The following is a 21,846-nucleotide window of genomic DNA, read 5'->3' on the forward strand; positions in this document are numbered from 1 at the left end:
AACAGTGTTACAAAAAAAAAAAAAAAGAATGTCAGAGGGACTGACAGTTTCAAGGAGGTAGAGTATATGCAGAAAATGAAGATCAAATAAATTAAGAACTAAACAGTGTTTGTTAGATTTGGTAATATGGAGGTAAATGGGTGACTTCAACCGTAACAAGTGAAGCCAATTATTTCTTCACAATATGTAATTAATTTTTTCTGACTCTATGCTTATGCATGACCTTGTGGAACAGTAACATAATTCAATAAGAAAGAAAATAGTCATTACCCAGTAACTTTCATTCTTCTTAGGGTATTAAAATTAACTACTGAATGATTTGCTCCAAAAGTCTCTCATCAAGGTAAGTTGAATACTAGACTGAAAAGTTATTTTGATTTTAAAATAAATACTACATGTATGGCCTCTTCAGCCTGTGGGCACTTTCTTATCTTCTAGAATGTTCTGAAAAACAAACAAAAAAAACTATCATAAACTATTTAGGATATACACTTCCAGGCTTTACAACAGATCCACTTCTATTGTTAAGTTTGGGACTGACATGTACACACTGCTATATTTAAAATAGATAACCAGCAAGGATCTACTGTATAGCACAAGGAACGCTGCTCGATAGTCTTCAATAACCTAAATGGGAAAAGAATTTGAAAAAGAATAGACACATGTATGTGTATAACTGAATCACTCTGCTGTACACCTGAAACTAACACAACATTGTTAATTAACTATGCTCCAATATAAAATAAAAATTAAAAAAAAAAAGACAAAAAGAAATCCTCAACCATTTCCTTTTGTATCTCCCTTAACTGCACCAATACCAGTATCATTCCCTTTTTAGTTACCTGGCCACAATTGAGCTTTACAAAAACTATCTACTAGCTACTGCTTTTTGATCATAAGCACCTTGGAAAGACAAACTTTAAATTTTGGTATATTTTCTGGAGTTAAGTTCAACAATATACAGTTTTGTAAGGTGGGAAGGAAACTCAAATGGCTATCTAATCTCTTGTTCTAGGTCTAGGCAAATCTACCTAAAAGCAAATCTTTTTTTAAAGCCATTGGGAAATGTTTTTTATGTTCAAACCGTATTGCTATTGGAGGACTTAGTTCATCATTCCTCTTCTACAAGGATTACAGATCATTAGTTAGCTACCTAAAACCCCCTCAAATTAGCAGGTTACCAATGACCTCATGTTTCAGCTATCCATTGCCACAATGCTATGCGAAATAATCCACCTCAAAACTTAGGTGTAAGACAATAAACATTTACTTTTACTCATGAATTTATAGGTCAGCTGAACAGTTCTTCTGGGCTGGGCTAATTTTAGCTACGCTTGCTCATCTGTCTACAGTCAGCCAGCAGGTGAGCTTGCAATTGGCTCATCTAAGTTGGCCTCACTTGGGATAGTTCTCTGCATAAGGTTTCTGAACTTCTAGCAGGCTCGGCTGAGCTTACTTTTTCCACATGTTTTTGGCTAAAACAAGTCTCAGGACACTCAGATTCAAAGCGGGTGGTAACAGAACCCATCTTTTGATGGGAGTAGCTGGGATAGAGGGATCCCTCTATTGATGGGATAGAAGCAAGGATGAAGATTACAGTCACTTTTATAGTCAAACTACCAAAGCCTCATTTAGTCTTTTCTTCATACTAAATAATCTGATATTGATGCTGCTTCTCGTTCATCCCTGAATCTGGACTGTGTAAACATTAACAACTAATTTTATCATTGCAAAACATAATTTCAAGAATGCTGTTAAACTGAAGTCAAGATGTGCTGCAGTTAGAGAGCAAGTTGAGATTTTAATTTAAGAGCATAAGGAGTTGAAAAATACTGACTTTTGACTTTAGGAAAAAATGACATAAAAGCTACCTTATGCACTAGACAATATGAGTCTGTACAATTAAGAGGAAATTATACAGCTTAAGTACTTTTTAACTTTTTCATTGACTATTTAGAGCCTACTTTATATTATTTGATAAACTATCAGAAAGTTTTATTCAAAGAGGTAACACCCATGAACCTTTAAAATGAACCATTTATTAAATCAGACTGTTATTCTTAACAGTTATGTAAGTTACATGGTTTATGTCAGAGTATTTCACATGGAAAATTTTTAAACTCTTATAGGCAAGCAAAATTGTACCACACAATATATAAGTAGGAAGGGGATACTGCTAAACATTCAAATAAGGCAAGTATTTTAAAACAATAAAACAATAATTAAAAATTCAAGCATTCCTTTAAGAGAATTCAATACTACAAGCTAAATGTACTTTCTGAGTGTATTCATATAAAGGTAGTGTTTCTTCTTTTAAAACGTCAGGAAATGGAATAAGGCTCATTAACAGATACAGCTGCCCTCAAGATTTTTAATCTCAGTTGCTCTCTTTAAATTAAAATTCACAAAGTGCACAATTAAGATATATCAAAAAACTGAATCAGCTACTCTAATAACAGCTGTCCATGCTTAATACTTAGTGGTTTATTTGACCAAATGATGCCTTTTCAGGGAAAAATAAAAAAAGATAAGCCACTGTAAAACATTTAGTTTGAAATGTATGCTAATATTTTTCTTAGAAATCAAAAATTATGGAGGAAAAGGGTTATTTACCTTAAGGAAAAGAAAGCAAAACACTGGAATGACCAAACATTTTCAAAGAACAAGCACCACAAAGGACATTTGCATTCGGTTTTGTAATATTTATCAATGCATTTTTTCTTACTCCAACCAATCTACTTCATCAAATTCTGAATCATCTTCTGAATCACTGTATTCCACAGCAATACGGCGGGACAGGATGGTGGCAACATCATTTTCAATGCGTTCGTGTTTAGCTTCCTGTTCACGCTGCTCTTCGACTTTTCGTAGCTGAATACCTGATATAGTAAATCCAAACCATTCATTGTAAACCAAAATACTAGATATTATTAGATATTATTAATCGAATAAATTCAAATACACATGAGAAATACTAACAGGAAAATAAAAAGCAAGATCTATTAAAAAGAATTTGAAGATTTGATGAAACTTACCACATACCCCAGTGGATGTCTATAGTTTATTTAGCCATTATGGTCTATTGTGCTTCCCTACTCACCACCTCCTAAAGTTAACCAGGTGATACATTTCTTTTGTTTGTTACCTCTACGGTCAAATAAATTAAACATCGTTGAGCATATTTTCTGTGGCTTTGTTCTCCCCAGTACTTGAGGGAAAGGCACTATTATCCATTCTATACTGTTACTGCCTGGCATATAGTAGGAAACGTTGGCTGAATAAATAAATGAATGTGACAGGTTGTTCCTTTGTTACTAAGGTAGGAACCTTAATCCTTTAAAGGTATTGGTAAAGCAAGTATCACTTACATATCAAATGGACAGCCTTAACACTGAAGAAAATACCATTTTAAAAGGAGTTATATATATTAAATATAATATTTACAAAGGGTTTTAACTAAATTTTCTATAACATTTAAGTCTGATACTTTTAATTTCTCATTCATTCAATAAACATTTCAAGAACACCTACTAAGTATGAAAATAAAATGATTAATGTGACATATTTTCTTGAAAAAGACTTAAAATATAAATTGAACATAGCTTTACTTTCTAAAGATCACTTGTACAAAAACATGAGCATCTAAACTTTTATAAATGAAGAAAACATTATTGTCTCCAATATTTAGAAAAGTTCTAATGCTACCATTGCAATGCTTTTAACGGCTCTTGAGAAAATTACCTTTTCGTATTGCTTCCAGAAGTACACTTCTGGCATCACTGATTACAGGTAGGGTTGATGGATGACGCTTTGGCTCAGAAGCAGGTATAATTTGTGATGGAGGAGATGGAGGCATTAATGGAACATGGGGACCTGGGGCAGTAGATGGAGTTGGATGTAGCCCAGAGGGAGGATGAGCAAGAGCTGCGACTGAGACAGGTGATGATGGTCGAATGCCAGGTGGAGGCAGAGGAGGCGGTGGTGGGGGCGGAGGCAGCCCCTGGACTTCTCCTTGTGGGAGTGGGTGAACTGGTACAGTCTCGCATACTGGGGCAGCTCTAGCTACCGGTGGAGAGGGCTGTACTAGAGGAGGTGCAATTGGAGGAGGAGCTGGGTGAAGAACTCCAGGGGCAATCTGAAGAGGAGCTGGAGGCGGTGGTACTGCTGGAGCTTGCAAAGCAGTGGTTGGAGGTGGAGGTGGGGGAGGTACTGGTGGGGGGGGAGTCGAAGTCATTGAAGCTCTTAATGAAGAAGTTGACAAGGCAGATGGAAGAGGTGGTGGAGGAGGTGGTGGGGCGGCGCTCACAAACACAGGTGTCCTGCCTGTAGCTGGTGACTGAGGACGATTTTCTATCAAACCTGTAGCAGAACTGAAATGATAAAGAGATCCCAGCAAGTTACTTAAAGAGAAAAAACTAACCACACAAAACATAAATGGCTACCAGTAATTCTATCAAGGTAGAGGCATTAACATGTTCCTATAAAAATTAAAAATTCTTCAGCAATATTTAGAATGAAATGAGAACTAAAAGTACACTAACAAGAAAATCAATACGTGGCGCTTTGATTTATAATATTCTAAACGATCTCATCCTCTCATGCAACTTTCATATCCACTCGAGCATTTTATCCTTCCTTTGATAAAATGCTCAGTTTTACACTGGGATATGAGTCTTCATAATGACTCAACATTTATCATATTACAACATTTGTATTGCTATACCTGTGGCCAAAACAATACTGTATTTGTATTGAAGCTATTAAGACTCATTATATGTCATTTCAGTTAAATCAATGACAACTAATTACAAACCACAAAAGGAAATTTATGCCCCTCTTCCTTGCTGAGGATGGAACATCAAATGAGTCAGTAATATAAGATTGATCTTTTTAACTGGAAATTGTAAAGCTGATCTCTATTTCTCTATGAAAAAAAATTATAATGTGGATAACAGTGGACAAAATGAAACTTCAAAAAGCTTTACTAAAAGATTATTATGAGCAATTGCCTATTCTCTCTCAAATTCTTAGAGTATTTCCCCTAATATTAAATTAACATTTATAATCAAGTCTTTGGTTCCCATTTCTTTGTCCCTAACCACATACCAAAAATTCTTAATTTTTATTAATATATTGCAGATCATGTGCTTGATAACAAAGCTATAATAAAATGAAACACACTTTAATCTTTAAGTTATCATTAGCTAAAATTTCCCAAGAGAATGTGTCAGCTCTTATGAGAGGCTGGCAAACTACGGATCAAATCTGACCCGATCCCTGTTCTTGTAAATAAAGTTTTGTTGAAACACAAACATATTCATTTATTTATGTATAGTCCATGGCTGCTTTCATTCAACAATGGCAGAGTTGAGTAGTTGTGACAGAAGCCATATGTCCTAAAGCCGAAAACATTTATTATATGGGCCTTTAAAGAAAAAGGTTACCAACATCTGAGATGAAACATCATGTGCTTGTTCTGACATACCTGATACAGGTGGGTATGGGTTTTGCATCTCCTGCTCCATGCACTGGTGGAGGTGGAGGTGGTTCATGTGGTCTGACTAAGACCCTTTCCTCAGCTCTCGTCAGAAGCTCACTCATCTGACTAAACGGCAAGGCAGAAAGCGAGTAAGATCCATCCATATGATCCACATATGTCTGCGGTCTAAAAAATACATACAGTATCAGTGTATTTTTCTTGAATTATTGGTGAAGTAAAATGTTCTACATGAGATATTGAAGGTTTATCCTTTGAATGCCAATATTTTAACTACTTTAAGAAACTTCTTTCAGAAATTTATTACATTCATCCTGCTTTTAAAACACAGAATGCTGCTCACAACGCAACCTTTCCTTGCTGATTCAGGTTATTATGATGACCTTCAGTTATTTTATTATTTTATAATATAATACTAATTCAATTCACAAGGGTGAAAAGTATTACTTTCATAATCTGATAAACAAGAAAAGAAAATAACTTTCAGCCAATTGTGTTCAAAGCTATCTGCCTCTATTTAATTTTTTTCTTTACAATAAGATGCCAATGACAACAAGCTAGAATATGAAAACTGGAATTTTCTACCACCAGAATATCCTACTGTTCTTTTAAACCTAAATGACTTCCAAGTGTCTGGCACCCAAGGGAGATAGGTCTGTGATACCAGTAGCACAGACATGGCTAACTACATTGTTTTTGTCTTTTTGCTGTTTTCAAAGGTGCTAGGGTACTCAGAAAATAGCTGCGTAACATAATAACATGTGACTTAAGTCAGATTTAAGCAAAATTTTAGATACCTTGAGCATGTGAAGACATAAATATTTACTGACTGTAGTGCATGCTGGAGACAAAGCTGGATTTAAAAGATGTGTACAAAGCAAGTTAGAAATTATTATATTTACACAACTGGGTAGGCTCAATACCTCAATCACTTAACAGTGATTAGAAATAAATGTCTGTCTACAGATTATTAATTTTTTAAAAAATCAATCCTTTCAGTCTCTTTCTTTCAGTACTACATATGGATAGTACCTTATATGTATATTACTCCTAAAATAGGCCAAAATAATTTACACTTATGACCCAATAATTTACATGTATTATTCGAAAGAAAGTCTTAAGTTCTTTTCCATTCAAAAATCAGTAACTATAAAACATATAATAATAACTATAATCAACTGTACACAAATCTCTTCACAGAGAGATGCTAGTATAATGTTTGTTAGGGTTGCATATTAGTTAGATAGGGTCCCTGGCCACTGAGAGAGGAAAAGGACCTATTGCATATTTCTGCAAAAGGGGATGAGTAATTTTGTTTTGAAAGTCCTGATATATCTGAGGTGGAAGATGTGGCATAGAAAGGAAGTCAGGGGAAAGAAAAAGGAACAAAATATAACCCCCTTCCAACTCCTATTTTATCTGCAGTGAATCAATAATACTTCAAAAAAAAAATCCAGACCCCATTACTCTATTATGAAATTCTAACAGACTCTGCCTGAACTACTGAGAGTGAGCTGAGACCTCATATGAAAGTTAAAACATCGAAGATCATCTACTCCAACCACTTCTTTCTACAGATGAGAAAACTGAAGTCCGGGTACAAAAATGATCTGCCCAAGATCAGACTTCAATAGGCTCACAATGGTCAGGGTTTCAAAATCAACTCAATACTTATAGAACAGAGTCTGTCAATTCAACAGTTCAGGACCTAAGACTTAGACATATAGATATTAGAAATAAAGCCAGTGTTTTACCATTAATTTTGTTTAAAAAAACAAACAAAAGAAAATAAACCTTGTTTCAAAATGAGAGGCTGGGCCATTAGCAACTTCAATATGCTTATGTAAGAGATTAGCATCATCTTCAGCCAGCTCTGGACCTTGGGCCAGCTTCTGCCATTCTCTCCGCCTGTCATGAGGTGCTCTTGGCACTTTTTCTGGTTCATGAGGACGATCTAGATTTTTCTGCTATAACAGATGTATTGAAACAAAGCCAAATGCTGAAGTACTACGTTTTTAAAAAGAGGTTATAACAACGAAAATAGAATTCTAACATCATTATTGAAAAAGACAATGTCATCATAATATAGTAAAAGTAACAGAGATACAGTTCATTTGTGCATTCAGAGTTAAATCTTAGCTAGTTTGTTTGTAATCCACTTTCGAATGCTTTTTTAACCTTTAAATGAAATTGATGTATCAGATAAAAATAGTATGTCTACATAATAAAACTTGAGGTCAGAAAGTCCTTTCAGATGAAAACAGATTCATCAACTCTGCTCCCACATTATTAGTTTTTGCTATAATGAGTGAAATTTCTACAATTAAAGGCACTGCCTACCTCTAGCCAAAACCTGAAAATTTACTAAGGTTATATTATCTGAGAAACGACTAATTAGCTAGCCAATACATTAGAAAAAAATCCAATTACCCAATTAAACCATAATAACTGTCACTCAACAGAAAATAGGGTATTTGAAAAATAAAACAAAAAGTGATTCCAACTGTGGGAGAAAAAGTATAGAAAGAAACCAAAGGGGCCAAGCAGGTAACATATGTGAATAAAAAGAGCCAGATATAAGATGAGGCCTGCACTGAACTAGACGGGTATGTCCATCTAAGGCATTCCAGTTCAAAAATTTAAAAACCACTGTGTTTGTCAAACAAAACTGCTTGCAGGCATAGTCTGGGCTACCAGTCACCAGTCTGCAAACTCTGGCTAGAACACTGGTACACTGTCTAGTGCAGAAAATAATAACATGTAGGCATTTTGGGGAAGAGCAGGGAGAGCAGAGATAGCTATAGAAGAAACAGAGGGATGATAAAGACAAACTTTGCCACCTTCATAATTCTGCCTAAATCCAACTTTGCTTCCTCCTTCTATATTTCTAGTTATCATTAATATGGAATAAAACAGATCCAAGTGAATTTTATTAGAAAGTAGAAAATGATAATACAGCAGACAGGTAACAGGAATTTAGTGAGACTGTTATAAGCTTTCCATTTAGGATATGCTCTGTGGTAAGAAAATATTAACTTAATCTACTTTACCAATATCTGTACAATATTCCTTTGTTCTGCTTTAGCAGAATGCCTTTCTCTTCCCTGGACCACTTAGTTCTTATTTGTTCGTCAAGATTCATTATAAGCTTTGTTGAAGTGTTTATCAGCCCCGTCCTCCCTAAAGCAGGTGCTATTTTGTGCTACTCAAACCCTCCATGCATACCTCTCTGTTAGGTGGGTATTTATCACACCATATTATAATAACCTAATTGTTCATTTGCTCCCCATTAGACTGTGATCTTTCTGCGTGGTTATAAAGACTTCAGTATTTGACCATATGGACCAAATAAAATAAAACTGTCAAAGTACAGAATTAATAAAGTCCCACATATGCAACAAATCACAAATACATGAAAACTAACTTCAATTTTTTGAAATACCTTCTGCTTCCTCTTTTCCTTCCTCTTATCCTCTGTATCTTGTAACATTTTTTCTTTCCATAGATCAAAGAAATATGAAGGATTGGTATAAAACTTCAAACCTTCTTTACCATCATCTCTGAAGTATAAAATATCAATTAAAATATACATTAGTAAGACTTAGAGAGGCAATAGGAATAGAAGTAATTTTACTAAAATTGTTTCCTCTTACATTAACAAAATATAGCATGTGTAAAAATATTGGCAAAATAAATGAGAATATGCACCAATAGAACATTTCTCACAAATCAGACAGGAAACTTCTGGAAAACCAGAAGTTTTTCAGAGTTGGTATTAATAATTTAAAGGTACAACTGGACAATTTTCATCCCTAACTTCCGCTGAATGCCAAGTTTTCTATAAGTCCTGTGGGAAATTCCAGTAATTACAAATGATTCTGCCAAAGAGAAAAGCCTGAAAGGACAACAGAACAGAGAAACTATACAGGGTTTCTGCCAATACTCTAATTTACTTATCATCTTACCAAATCCAAAAAATATCACCAAATAGTCATTCTAATAGTAATAGTTATATCCAATGCCTTGCATACTGACAAATAGTTTCAAATAACTATCCAAATACCATTTTATTCAGGACACGTGTTGTGCCTCTTAAATCACCCATTTAACAATTCATGTGAAAGACTCCAAAGAAAGGCTGAATAAGTCCAGAGTTTTTAAATGGTAAAAAAAATTTAAAAACAGATACTACATATTCAATACACAGATATTTAATGCAAAGATCAAGAGTAGACAAGAACCAGAAAAAAACAATATTTTATTAATGTGGTGGGATTTTGAACTCTTTATTTTTTCTTTTCCATCTAATTAGAAATTAAATTAAAAAGACAATAACAACTCCTTGTCTCTTCATATTCATGTTTGCCATTGGCTTTTCTTAAAAACACCTGTCAAAACAACTCCTTTGAGTAAGTCTTGTTTTTTGTATGCCCAAACCTTGGGAACTCACCTAGTGAATAAAGCAAAGGTTTTCTAAAGGTGGTGGATAAGGAGGGTTCTCTGCATTGCTCAGGAGACCAGTGAAATAAAAAATGTTTGGGGATTTAGCATTTAAAGGTAGACTGCTACATATCTGAACTTGAAGTCTGAAATAAATAAACGGCCTTCTTACTTATTAGCGTACTGACCTGTAAGGAGTGAGTATATTGAGCGGTGGAGGCTGTTCACAAACATCGTACGTCTCCTGTAATGGAACAGGCAAAGTCCTGCGGTCGAAAAGCTGCTGATCTTGAACTGTAGAACTTCGGAAAGCTTTTCTCATGGTTATATCTTGCAAAGACACTAAAACAAAAATCCAAAATGTATTGTTTTATTTTACTAAGATGATTTAACATAAGGACAAATTCATATACCGTATTTGTTTAAAAGTCAGAAGGTCATGACTGTTAGTGGCTTATGAATCAGGAACCATATTTTAAATGTTCTATCACTATATGCCACATCATTTTGTGCTTTATTTTTCCAATTAGATGGGTTTTAATGCAACCTCTGATTTCTAAGGCTCTAATGACACCTGAAGCATATGCTACATTTCCCATCAAGTGCACCTTTTCCTTTTCTCTCCTTGCCATCCCCAGTCCCCACCAACCTACATTTTCCTCTTTTTTTCTATAATCTTTTTTCCATCTCCCTTTATTACTTTTATTTAGCTTATACCAATAACACTGAAGGAACTACTTAGTTATCAGTGGCATTCTGGGCTAAATGCACTATTGCCCTCTATGCTTTAAGTATGCTATAAGTATGATACATGGACTATAAAGTTAAAACAAACTTATTGTAAAGAAAATTAAGTTTTCAAGTACTGGGCAATCTGTACTGTTGTCTATTTCACTTATCTTTTATCTTGTTCTATAAGGGTCTTCAATTAACTACAAGTTCTTGAAGACTGAGGCTATCTTGTACATTAGTTTCTCCAGTAAGTTAACACAGCCCCATCATACATACGAGGATTTAAAATAACTTCATTTGCTCAGTTTCTTTTGGACTGTGCAGCATGTTAAAATAAAAAATTTACCAAAATACTAGATTTTTAACTCTTAGAGTGATTTCTTGATATTAAAAAACTAGGTGATTTTTTAACATATCTAATATGGGTTTTAGTACAAATGCCTTATACCACAGAAAGGTCAGTATTAAATAATCATAACAATTCTTAAATTATTTTTCTCCCTAAAATAGTATCTCTTTCATCCTTACAAATAAAATTCACTCAACATGAATGTTTGGGTCTATGAAATAAGTGGAGCAATGAGGCTGGCTATGCAATAGCCACAACATGACTGCATTCCCAGCAATTCCACTTCTGACTTAAAAACACCAAAATAAAATTCAGAGCAGGAAAAAAGTTTTTTTCCCACTATCACTAAAGAGTAGTATGAGAGATACTTAATGAGTATAAACTATAGTGTTAGATGCTTTCACTAATTTTTACTTAAGCTTTATAACAATTTAATGGGATAGGAATTATTATTCCATTTTTAAACATAAGAAAATAGAAAATATTATATAACTGGCCCAAGGTAAAATGGTTAATAAGCAGTAGAGCCAGAACAGAAAACGCAGATCTGTCTGCCTTTGAGGCTAATCTCTCTGCCACAGTACCACATGCTGTTCCTCTGGCTCCTATCAGAAGTGGCCTCTGTTTTCTGCAATCAAAATGGATCAATTTTTGCCACCCTCCTACCCCACTTATTAACTGTAAGTATGAAACCTAGTGTTTGATTTCCCAAAACTGTCTTAGTAAAGGATATAAAGAACATGTAAAGTAATAAGCATTTTTCTATCTTCAGCTCCTTTCATTTATCATTTCTCTCATTTGTTAACAGACCAATGTGACAAAGCCCCTTCCAGTTGCCAACAATGACATCTGATATTACTTAGTGTTATATAACACAGTAAGTCAGCACAATATGTTTGTAAACATAACTGAATTAAAGATAATGGTACAGAGCTTTGTTTAAAGACTCAGTTTTTTAGCCTTTCTAAATTACTGTTACTTACTATTTAATGGTAATTAAAAATCCCAAAATATTGATATTACATTCTGTAATTTATTATTCTACTCATAATGTTATTTTATGTGAACTTTAACTGAGTTAAAAAATCTAGGTAAAATAACTTTGAAAATTCCTCTATTCAACATCCCCATGACAATTTCAAATTAAGTAGTTCAACGTTTTAGATTCTGAATTCTTTCCCAATGCTCCATATAATTTTAAAGGAAACTGAATAATTCTGATAGTTGTTGGCACATTAAGAATTTTTTAAAACACTTAAACACACCTTAAGTTATTTACTAGTATCTGTATTTTCATTTTCAATTTTAATGGGAATGCTAAAATACCTGTTAAAATTTAACAGTATTTTCAAACTAAATATTAATTTTTATTTGTTACATAAAAGAACTGCCTGTATATTTCTATATTTTTAGATGAAATGTACTTGTAACTTACATGTTTAAATTATTTAAAAAAGAAATTTTGGATATAAATGACATATTTGAAAGTATGGCCATAAATTTTTTTTTAATATTAGCAATGATTTTTATCTCAAGAATTTCATGACGTATAACAATATACATTGTATACATTATAATATACACAAACATGTTTCAAGGGATACCACCAGTAAAAAACAACCGACAGAATGAGAGAAAATCTTTTCAAATCATAAGATTTGGGACTTGGATCCAGAATATATATAGAATTTGCGTAACTCAACAATCACAAGAAAAATAATCCGAATTAAAAATGGGAAAAGGATCTGAACAGATATTTCTCCAAAGAAGATACACAAATGGCCAGTAAGTCATTTAAACCCTGTTTTGTTTTTTTTCTTTTGTTTTTTTAAGTTAAGTTTTATTATTCTTTTTATTAATTTTTTTTTTTACATTTATACATCACTGTGAATTACATTTGACTGTAGTTTTATTAAAGGAAGAAACACATTTTTACTATCTATTTCTGTTAGATTTTTGGTACAATGTAAAGTCAGGTTATAGATCCAGCCCTTTGCACAAAAATAGAATCATTTTTGTCTTAGTTGCTTTTAACTGAACTAGTTGCAGTTGTCAACATTTAAAAACAAGAGGTAAGAGATAAAAATCTAGATACCTGGCTTCTTGGACAAAAGAAAGATCTGGCATGACTACACTGACTTCACCTCATTTCATGTCACCCACATGCCAACAATCTGCTCCCTGTTTTGTACACAGTCTCAAAATCGCGCACTTGGTCCACTTCACTCAGAGTAACCTGGGTGTAAATCCTGGTTTTAAGTCCTAGCTCCACCACTTTCCTGCTTGGAGACTCGATTCTAAGTGGCTTATAAGCCATGAGAAGATGCTCAACATCATTAGTCATCAGGCAAATGCCAATACATTCTACAAAATGAACCAATATTGAAAACATTAGGCTTAGAAAGAAGCCAGTCACAAAAGACCATATATTGCATGATTCCATTTATTTGAAATGTCCAGAATAGGCAAATCCATAGAGACAGAAAGCAGATTAGTGATTGCTGGAGGCTACGGAGAAGGGGAGATGGGAAGTAACTACTGTTGGATATAGGGTTTCTTTTTGGGGTGAGGAAAATGTTCTAAAACTGACTGTGGTGATAGTTGCATAACTCGGTGAGAATACTAAAAACCACTGAATCATACACTTTAACTTCAGACGAGTTAATTGTAGGGTGTATGAAATATATTTCAATAAAGCTGTTTTTTTTTTAAAGTACTGTCTTGGTTTTTTCTCATATCCAGACCTATGAGTTTATATCTTTGCATGTAGAGGAAACTTAGCATAGTTAAGTACTCACCTCTCCTTATTCAGGCATTAAATTATGTCAGAAGTTGGTTCAATCACTAAAACAGCCATCATTATATTCTACCTTTTGCTTTTTTCAGCGATATCCTTTAATTTTTTTTTTTTCGGTACACGGGCCTCTCACTGTTGTGGCCTCTCCCGTTGCGGAGCACAGGCTCCGGACGCGCAGGCTCAGCAGCCATGGCTCACGGGCCCAGCCGCTCCGCGGCATGTGGGATCTTCCCGGACCAGGGCACGAACCCGCGTCCCCTGCATCGGCAGGCGGACTCGCAACCACTGCGCCACCAGGGAAGCCCTCCTTTAATATTTTTACTGTTCAAGTTTAGATCTATTATATAACTTACATTTATAATAAAAATGTTATTCCACAAAAAATATTTTGAACAGAGGATTATAAGAGATTCACATTAAATAATACTCTAGGGTAGATAAGTGAAAATTATGTTCTTAGTAGTTTCAGTTTTCCTTCTTAAAAAATAAACAAAACACAAAGAGGCATTTGAGAAACACCACCACTCAATGTTTTCTATCAAGGCATGAAATGTTTTACCACTAAACTTTCTACCATTATTATTTTTTTAAACCTAATATCCCTAGCTTAATATCTCAGCATAGAACACTTTTGTCCTATATACTGGCAATTTGGGAACTTTTTTTTTCTTTTGGAAATGTTGATTTAAATTGGGAAGTAACATTGAAAGAACGAGATCAGATTCTAGCAGTTTAGCAATATGCACACACACAAGTATATTAAAAGGAATTGCATTCTTAAACAATCAAACCTAAGAATTTCAGGTAATTTTCAAATTATTTCTAAGACAAATGTATACAAACAAATTATAAGAGAGAAAAGACAAAGAAACTGGAGGAAGAGTCTGGCCAAAAAAATTTTATGTCAAAAAATGAAGAGCTATTTAATATACAAAAAGAAGAGGTAAAAAAGGGGAAAAAAAGCTTCCCTGGTGGCGCAGTGGTTGAGAGTCCGCCTGCCGATGCAGGGGACACAGGTTTGTGCCCCGGTCCGGGAAGATCCCACATGCTGCGGAGCGGCTGGGCCTGTGAGCCATGGCCGCTGAGCCTGCGTGTCTGGAGCTTGTGCTCCACAACGGGAGAGGCCACAACAGTGAGAGACCCACGTACCGCAAAAAAAAAAAAAAAAGAAAAAAGAAAAAAAGAGGAGAAAACCCAGGAGACTCATGCTAATGGCATTTATACATAAGCCATCAATCTATTACAACATGTACAACAAAGGTCGTGGGTAAAAAAGTTGTGTAGTAAATTCCTTTTTTTTTTAACATCACTATTGGAGTATAATTGCTTTACAGTGGTGTGTTAGTTTCTGCTGTATAACAAAGTGAATCAGTTATACATATACAAATATCCCCATATCTCCTCCCCCTTGCATCTCCCTCCCACCCTCCCTATCCCACCCCTCTAGGTGGACACAAAGTACCGAGCTGATCTCCCTGACTACGCAGCTGTTTCCCACTACCTATTTTACATTTGGTAGTGTATATATGTCCATGACACTCTCTCACTTCATCCCAGGTTACCCTTCCCCCTCCCCATGTCCTCATGTCCATTCTCTACATCTGTGTCTTTATTCCTGTCATGCCATTAGGTTCTTCAGAACCGGTTTTTTTTTTTTAGTTTAGGATTCCACATATATATGTGTTAGCATATGGTATTTGTTTTTCTCGCTGAATTACTTCACTCTGTATGACAATCTCTATGTCCATTCACCTCACTACAAATGACTCAGTTTCATTTCTTTTTATGGCTGAGTAATATTCCATTGTATATATGTGCCACATCTTCTTTATCCATTCATCTGTCGATGGACACTTAGGTTGATTCCATGTCCTGGCTACTGTAAATAGAGCTGCAATGAACACTGTGGTACATGACTCTTTTTCAACTATGGTTTCCTCAGGGTATGTGCCCAGTATTGGGATTGCTGGGTCGTATGGTAGTTCTAATTTTAGTTTTTCAAGGAACCTCCATATTGTTTCCAATAGCGGCTGTATCACTTTACATTCCACCAGCAGTGCAACAGGGTTCCCTTTTCTCCACACCCTCTCCAGCATTTATTGTTTCTAGATTTTTTGATTTTGGCCATTTTGACTGGTGTGAGGTTATACCTCGTTGTAGTTTTGATTTGCATTTCTCTAATGATTAATGATGTTGAGCATCCTTTCATGTGTTTGTTGGCAATCTGTATATCTTCTTTGGAGAAATGTCTATTTAGGTCTTCTGCGCATTTTTGGATTCGGTTATTTTTTTTTTGATATTGACCTGCATGAACTGCTTGTATATGCTGGAGATTAATCCTTTGTCAGTTGCTTCATTTGCAAATGTTTTCTCCCATTCTGAGGGTTGTCTTTTGGTCTTGTTTATGGTTTCCTTTACTGTGCAAAAGCTTTTAAGTTCAATTAGGTCCCATTTGTTTATTTTTGTTTTTATTTCCATTTCTCTAGGAGGTGGGTCAGAAAGGATCTTGCTGTGATTTATGTCATAGAGTGTTCTGCCTATGTTTTCCTCTAAGAGTTTGATAGTTCCTGGCCTTACATTTAGACCTCTAATCCATTTTGAGCTTATTTTTGTGTATGGTGTTAGTGAGTGTTCTAATCTCACACTTTTACATGTACCTGTCCAGTTTTCCCAGCACCACTTATTGAAGAGGCTATCCTTTCTCCACTGTACATTCCTGCCTCCTTTGTCAAAGATAAGGTGACCATATGTGCATGGGTTTATCTCTGGGCTTTCTATCCTGTTCCATTGATCAATATTTCTGTTTTTGTGCCAGTACCATACTGTCTTGATTACTGCAGCTTTGTAGTATTGTCTGAAGTCAGGGAGCCTGATTTCTCCAGCTCCAGTTTTCATTGTCAAGATTGCTTTGGCTATTCGGAGTCTTTTGTGTTTCCATACAAATTGTGAAATTTTTTGTTCTAGTTCTGTGAAAAATGCCAGTGGTAGTTTGATAGGGATTGTATTGAATCTGTAGATTGCTTTGGGTGGAAGAGTCATTTTCACAATGTTGATTCTTCCAATCCAAGAACATGGTATATCTCTCCACCTGTTTGTATCATCTTTAATTTCTTTCATCAGTGTTTTGTAATTTTCTGCATATAGGTCTTTTGTCTCCTTAGGTAGGTTTATTCCTAGGTATTTTATTCTTTTTGTTGCAATGGTAAATGGGAGTGTTTTCTTGATTTCATTTTCAGATTTTTCATCCTTAGTGTATAGGAATACCAGAGATTTCTGTGCATAAATTTTGTATCCTGCTACTTTACCAGATTCATTGATTAGCTCTAATAGTTTTCTGGTAGCATCTTTGGCATTCTCTATGTATAGTACCATGTCATCTGCAAACAGTGACAGCTTTACTTCTTCTTTTCCAATTTGGATTCCTTTTATTTCCTTTTCTTCTCTGATTGCTGTGGCTAAAACTTGCAAAACTATGTTGAATAATAGTGGTGAGAGTGGGCAACCTTGTCTTATTCCTGATCTAAGTGGAAATGGTTTCAGTTTTTCACCATTGAGGACAGTGTTGGCTGTGGCTTTGTCATATATGGCCTTTATTATGTTGAGGAAAGTTCCCTCTATGCCTACTTTCTGCAGGGTTTTTAAAATAAATGTTGTTGAATTTTGTCGAAAGTTTTCTCTGTATCTATTGAGATGATCATATGGTTTTTCTCCTTCAATTTGTTAATATGGTGTATCACATTGATTGTTTTGCATATATTGAAGAATTCTTGCATTCCTGGAATAAACCCCACTTGATCATGGTGTATGATCCTTTTAATGTGCTGTTGGATTCTGTTTGCTAGTATTTTGTTGAGGATTTTTGCATCTATGTTCATCAGTGATACTGGCCTGTAGTTTTCTTTCTTTGTGACATCTTTGTCTGGTTTTGGTATCAGGGTGATGGTGGCCTCGTAGAATGAGTTTGGGAGTGTTCCTCCCTCTGCTATATTTTGGAAGAGTTTGAGAAGGATAGGTGTTAGCTCTCCTCTAAATGTTTGATAGAATTCGCCTGTGAAGCCATCTGGTCCTGGGCTTTTGTTTGTTGGCAGATTTTTAATCACAGTCTCAATTTCAGTACTTGTGATTGGTCTGTTCATATTTTCTCTTTCTTCCTGATTCAGTCTTGGCAGGTTGTGCATTTCTAAGTATTTGTCCATTTCTTCCAGGTTGTCCATTTTATTGGCATAGAGTTGCTTGTAGTAATCTCTCATGATCTTTTGTATTTCTGCAGTGTCAGTTGTTACTTCTCCTTTTTCATTTTTAATTCTATTGATTTGAGTCTTCTCCCTTTTTTTCTTGATGAGTCTGGCTAATGGTTTATCAATTTTGTTTATCTTCTCAAAGAACCAGCTTTTAGTTTTATTGATCTTTGCTGTTGTTTCCTTCATTTCTTTTTCATTTATTTCTGATCTGATCTTTATGATTTCTTTCCTTCTGCTAACTTTGGGGGTTTTTTGTTCTTCTTTCTCTAATTGCTTTAGGTGGAAGGTTAGGTTGTTTATTTGAGATGTTTCTTGTTTCTTAAGGTAGGCTTGTATTGCTATAAACTTCCCTCTTAGAACTGCTTTTGCTGCATCCCATAGGTTTTGGGTCATCGTGTCTCCACTGTCATTTGTTTCTAGGTATTTTTTGATTTCATCTTTGATTTCTTCAGTGGTCACTTCATTATTAAGTAGTTTATTGTTTAGCCTCCGTGTGTTTGTATTTTTTACAGGTCTTTTCCTGTAATTGATATCTAGTCACATAGCATTGCAGTCAGAAAAGATACTTGATACAATTTTAATTTTCTTAAATTGACCAAGCCTTGATTTGTGACCCAAGATATGATCTATCCTGGAGAATGTTCCATGAGCACTTGAGAAGAAAGTGTATTCTGTAGTTTTTGGATGGAATGTCCTATAAATATCAGTTAAGTCCTACTGGTCTAGTGTGTCGTTTAAGGCTTGGGTTTCATTATTTATTTTCATTTTGGATGACCTGTCCATTGGTGAAAGTGGGGTGTTAAAGTCTCCTAATTTTATTGTGTTACTGTCGATTTCCCCTTTTATGGCTGTTAGCATTTGCCTTATGTATTGAGATGCTCCTCTTTTGGGTGCATAAATATTTACAATTGTTGTATCTTCTTCTTGGATTGATCCCTTGATCATTATGTAGCGTCCTTCTTTGTCTCTTGTAATAGTTTATATTTTAAAGTCTACTTTGTCTGATATGAGAATTGCTACTCCAGCTTTCTTTTTATTTCCATTTGTATGGAATATCTTTTTCCAACCCCTTTCAGTCTGTATATGTCCCTAGGTCTGAAGTAGGTTTCTTTTAGACAGCATATATACGGGTCTTGTTTTTGTATCCATTCAACCAGTCTATGTCTTTTGGTTGGAGCATTTAATCCACTTACATTTAATATAGTTATCTATATCTATGTTCCTATTATCATTTTCTTGATTGTTTTGTTGGTATTTTCCTTCTCTTGTGTTTACTGCCTAGAGAAGCTCCTTTAGCATTTGTTGTAAAGCTGGTTTGGTGGTGCTGAATTTTCTTAGCTTTTGCTGGTCTGTAATGGTTTTAATTTCTCCATTGAATATGAATGAGATCCTTGCTGGATAATCTTTGTTGTAGATTTTTCCCTTTCATCACTTTAAATATGTCCTGTCACTACCTTCTGGCTTGTAGAGTTCCTGCTGAAAGATCAGCTGTTAACCTTATCGGGATTCCCGTGTATGTTATTTGTTGCTTCTCCTTTGCTGCTTTTTTTTCTTTGTATTTAATTTTTAATAGTTTGATTAATATGTGTCTTGGCATGTTTCTCCTTGGATTTATCCTGTATGGGACTCTCTGCACTTCCTGGACTTGACTATTTCCTTTCCCATGTTAGGGAAGTTTACAACTATAGTCTCTTCAAATATATTCTCAGTCCCTCTCTTTTCTCTTCTTCTTCTGGGACCCCTATAATTCGAATGTTGGTGCGTTTAATGTTGTCCCAGAGGTCTCTGAGACTGTCCTCAATTCTTTTCATTCTTTTTCTTTATTCTACTCTTTGGTAGTTATTTCCACTATTTTGTCTTCCAGGTCACTTATCTGTTCTTCTGCCTCAGTTATTCTGCTACTGATTCCTTCTAGAGAATTTTTAATTTCATTTATTGTGTTGTTCATCATTGTTTGTTTGCTCTTTAGTTCTTCCAGGTCCTTTTTAAACATTTCTTGTATTTTCTCCATTCTATTTGCAAGATTTTGGATCATCTTTACTCTCATTACTGTGCATTCTTTTTCAGGTAGACTGCCTATTTCCTCTTCATTTGTTTGGTCTGGTGGGTTTTTACCTTGCTCCTTCATCTGCCGTGTATTTATCTGTCTTATCATTTTGCTTAAGTTACTGTGTTTGTGGTCTCCTTTTTGCAGGTTGCAGGTTCGTAGTTCCTGTTGTTTTTGGTGTCTGCTCCCAGTGGGTAAGGTTGGTTCAGTGGGCTGTGTAGGCTTCCTGGTGGGGGGGGACTTGTGTCTGTGTTTTGGTGGATGAGGCTGGATCTTGCCTTTCTGGTGGGCAGGACTGAGTCCATTGGTGTGTTTTGGGGTGTCTGTGACCTTATTATGATTTTAGGCAGCCTCTCTGCTAATGGGTGGGGTTGTGTTCCTGTCCTGCTAGTTGTTTGGTATAGGGTGCCCAGCACTGTAGCCTGCTGGTCCTTGAGTGGAGCTGGGTCTTAACGTTGAGATGGAGATCTATGGGAGAGCTTTCACTGATATTATGTGGGGCTGTGAGGTCTCTGATGGACCAATGTCCTGAACTTGGCTCTCCCACCTCAGAGGCTCAAGCCTGACACCTGGCTGGAGCATCAAGATCCTGTCAGCCACACAGCTCAGAATAAAAGGGAGGAAAAAAAAAAAGAAATAAAGATAAAATAAAAATAAAATAAAGTTATTAAAATTAAAAAATTATTATTAAAAATAAAAAAGCAGGGCTTCCCTGCTGGCGCAGTGGTTGAGTCCGCCTGCTGATATAGGGGACGCGGGTTTGTGCCCCGGTCCGGGAAGATCCCACATGCCGTGGAGTGGCTGGGCCTGTGAGCCGTGGCCACTAAGCCTGCGCGTCCGGAGCCTGTGCTCCGCAATGGGAGAGGCCACAGCAGTGAGAGGCCTGTGTACCATAAAAAAAAAAAAAAAAAAAAAAGTAATAGAAAAAAGAAAGAAAGAAGAGAGCAACCAAGCCAAAAAAACAAATCTACCAATGATAAGTGCTAAAAACTATATGACAAAATAAAAACAAACAAAAAAAAAACGGGCAGAACCCTAGGACAAATGGTAAAAGCAAAGCTATACAGACAAAATCATACAAAGAAGCACAGACATACACACTCAGAAAAAAAGGAAAAAAAATACATATATTAAGAAAAAAAAGGAAGAGAGCAACCAAATCAATAAACAAATCTACCAATGTTAATAAGCTCTAAATACTAAACTGAGATAAACATAAAACCAGAAACAAATTAGATGTAGAAAGCAAACCCCAAGTCTATAGTTCCTCCCAAAGTCCACTGCCTCAATTTTGGGATGATTCGTTGTCTATTCCGGTATTCCACAGGTTCAGGGTATGTCAAGTTGATTGTGGAGATTTAATTTACTGCTCATGAGGCTGCTGGGAGAGATTTCCCTTTCTCTTGTTTGTTTGCAGAACTCCTGGGGTTCAGCTTTGGATTTGGACCCGCTCCTGCGTGTAGGTCATCTGAAGGCATCTGTTCCCCACCCAGACAGCATGTGGTTAAAGCAGCAGCTGATTAAGGGGCTGTGGCTCACTCAGGCCACTGGGAGGGAGGGCTACGGAATGCAGGGCGAGCCTGCGGCAGCAGAGACTGGCATGACGTTGCAACAGGCTGAGGCATGCTGTGTGTTCTCCTGGGGAAGTTGTCCCTGGATCATGGGACCCTGGCAGTGGCAGGCTGCAGAGGCTCCTGGGAGGGGAGGTGTGGATAGTGACCTGTGCTTGTATGAAGACTTCTT

At 35.7% G+C, this 21,846-nt stretch overlaps 1 protein-coding gene across 4 annotated transcripts in view; it reads right to left on the reverse strand.

The window, feature by feature from the left end:
• Positions 1-2,019: 2,019 nt before the first annotated feature.
• The window catches only part of WASF1 (WASP family member 1), a 94,287-nt gene continuing 74,460 nt past the window's right edge, over positions 2,020-21,846 (reverse strand). For 3 of the 4 annotated variants that reach the window (XM_060283567.1, XM_030882837.2, XM_060283566.1), the window contains 6 exons: positions 10,126-10,279; positions 8,940-9,057; positions 7,292-7,464; positions 5,486-5,665; positions 3,742-4,370; positions 2,020-2,879 (listed from right to left, as the gene is read on the reverse strand). In XM_060283567.1, coding sequence (XP_060139550.1) covers positions 2,722-2,879; positions 3,742-4,370; positions 5,486-5,665; positions 7,292-7,464; positions 8,940-9,057; positions 10,126-10,279 — 1,412 coding nt within the window. In that variant the 3' untranslated portion in view covers positions 2,020-2,721. The remainder of the gene's footprint in view (positions 2,880-3,741; positions 4,371-5,485; positions 5,666-7,291; positions 7,465-8,939; positions 9,058-10,125; positions 10,280-21,846) is intronic. The other variant, XM_060283568.1, reaches the window with a different exon arrangement.

Source organism: Globicephala melas, chromosome 14 (assembly GCF_963455315.2).
Source record: "Globicephala melas chromosome 14, mGloMel1.2, whole genome shotgun sequence".
NCBI lineage: Eukaryota > Metazoa > Chordata > Mammalia > Artiodactyla > Delphinidae > Globicephala > Globicephala melas.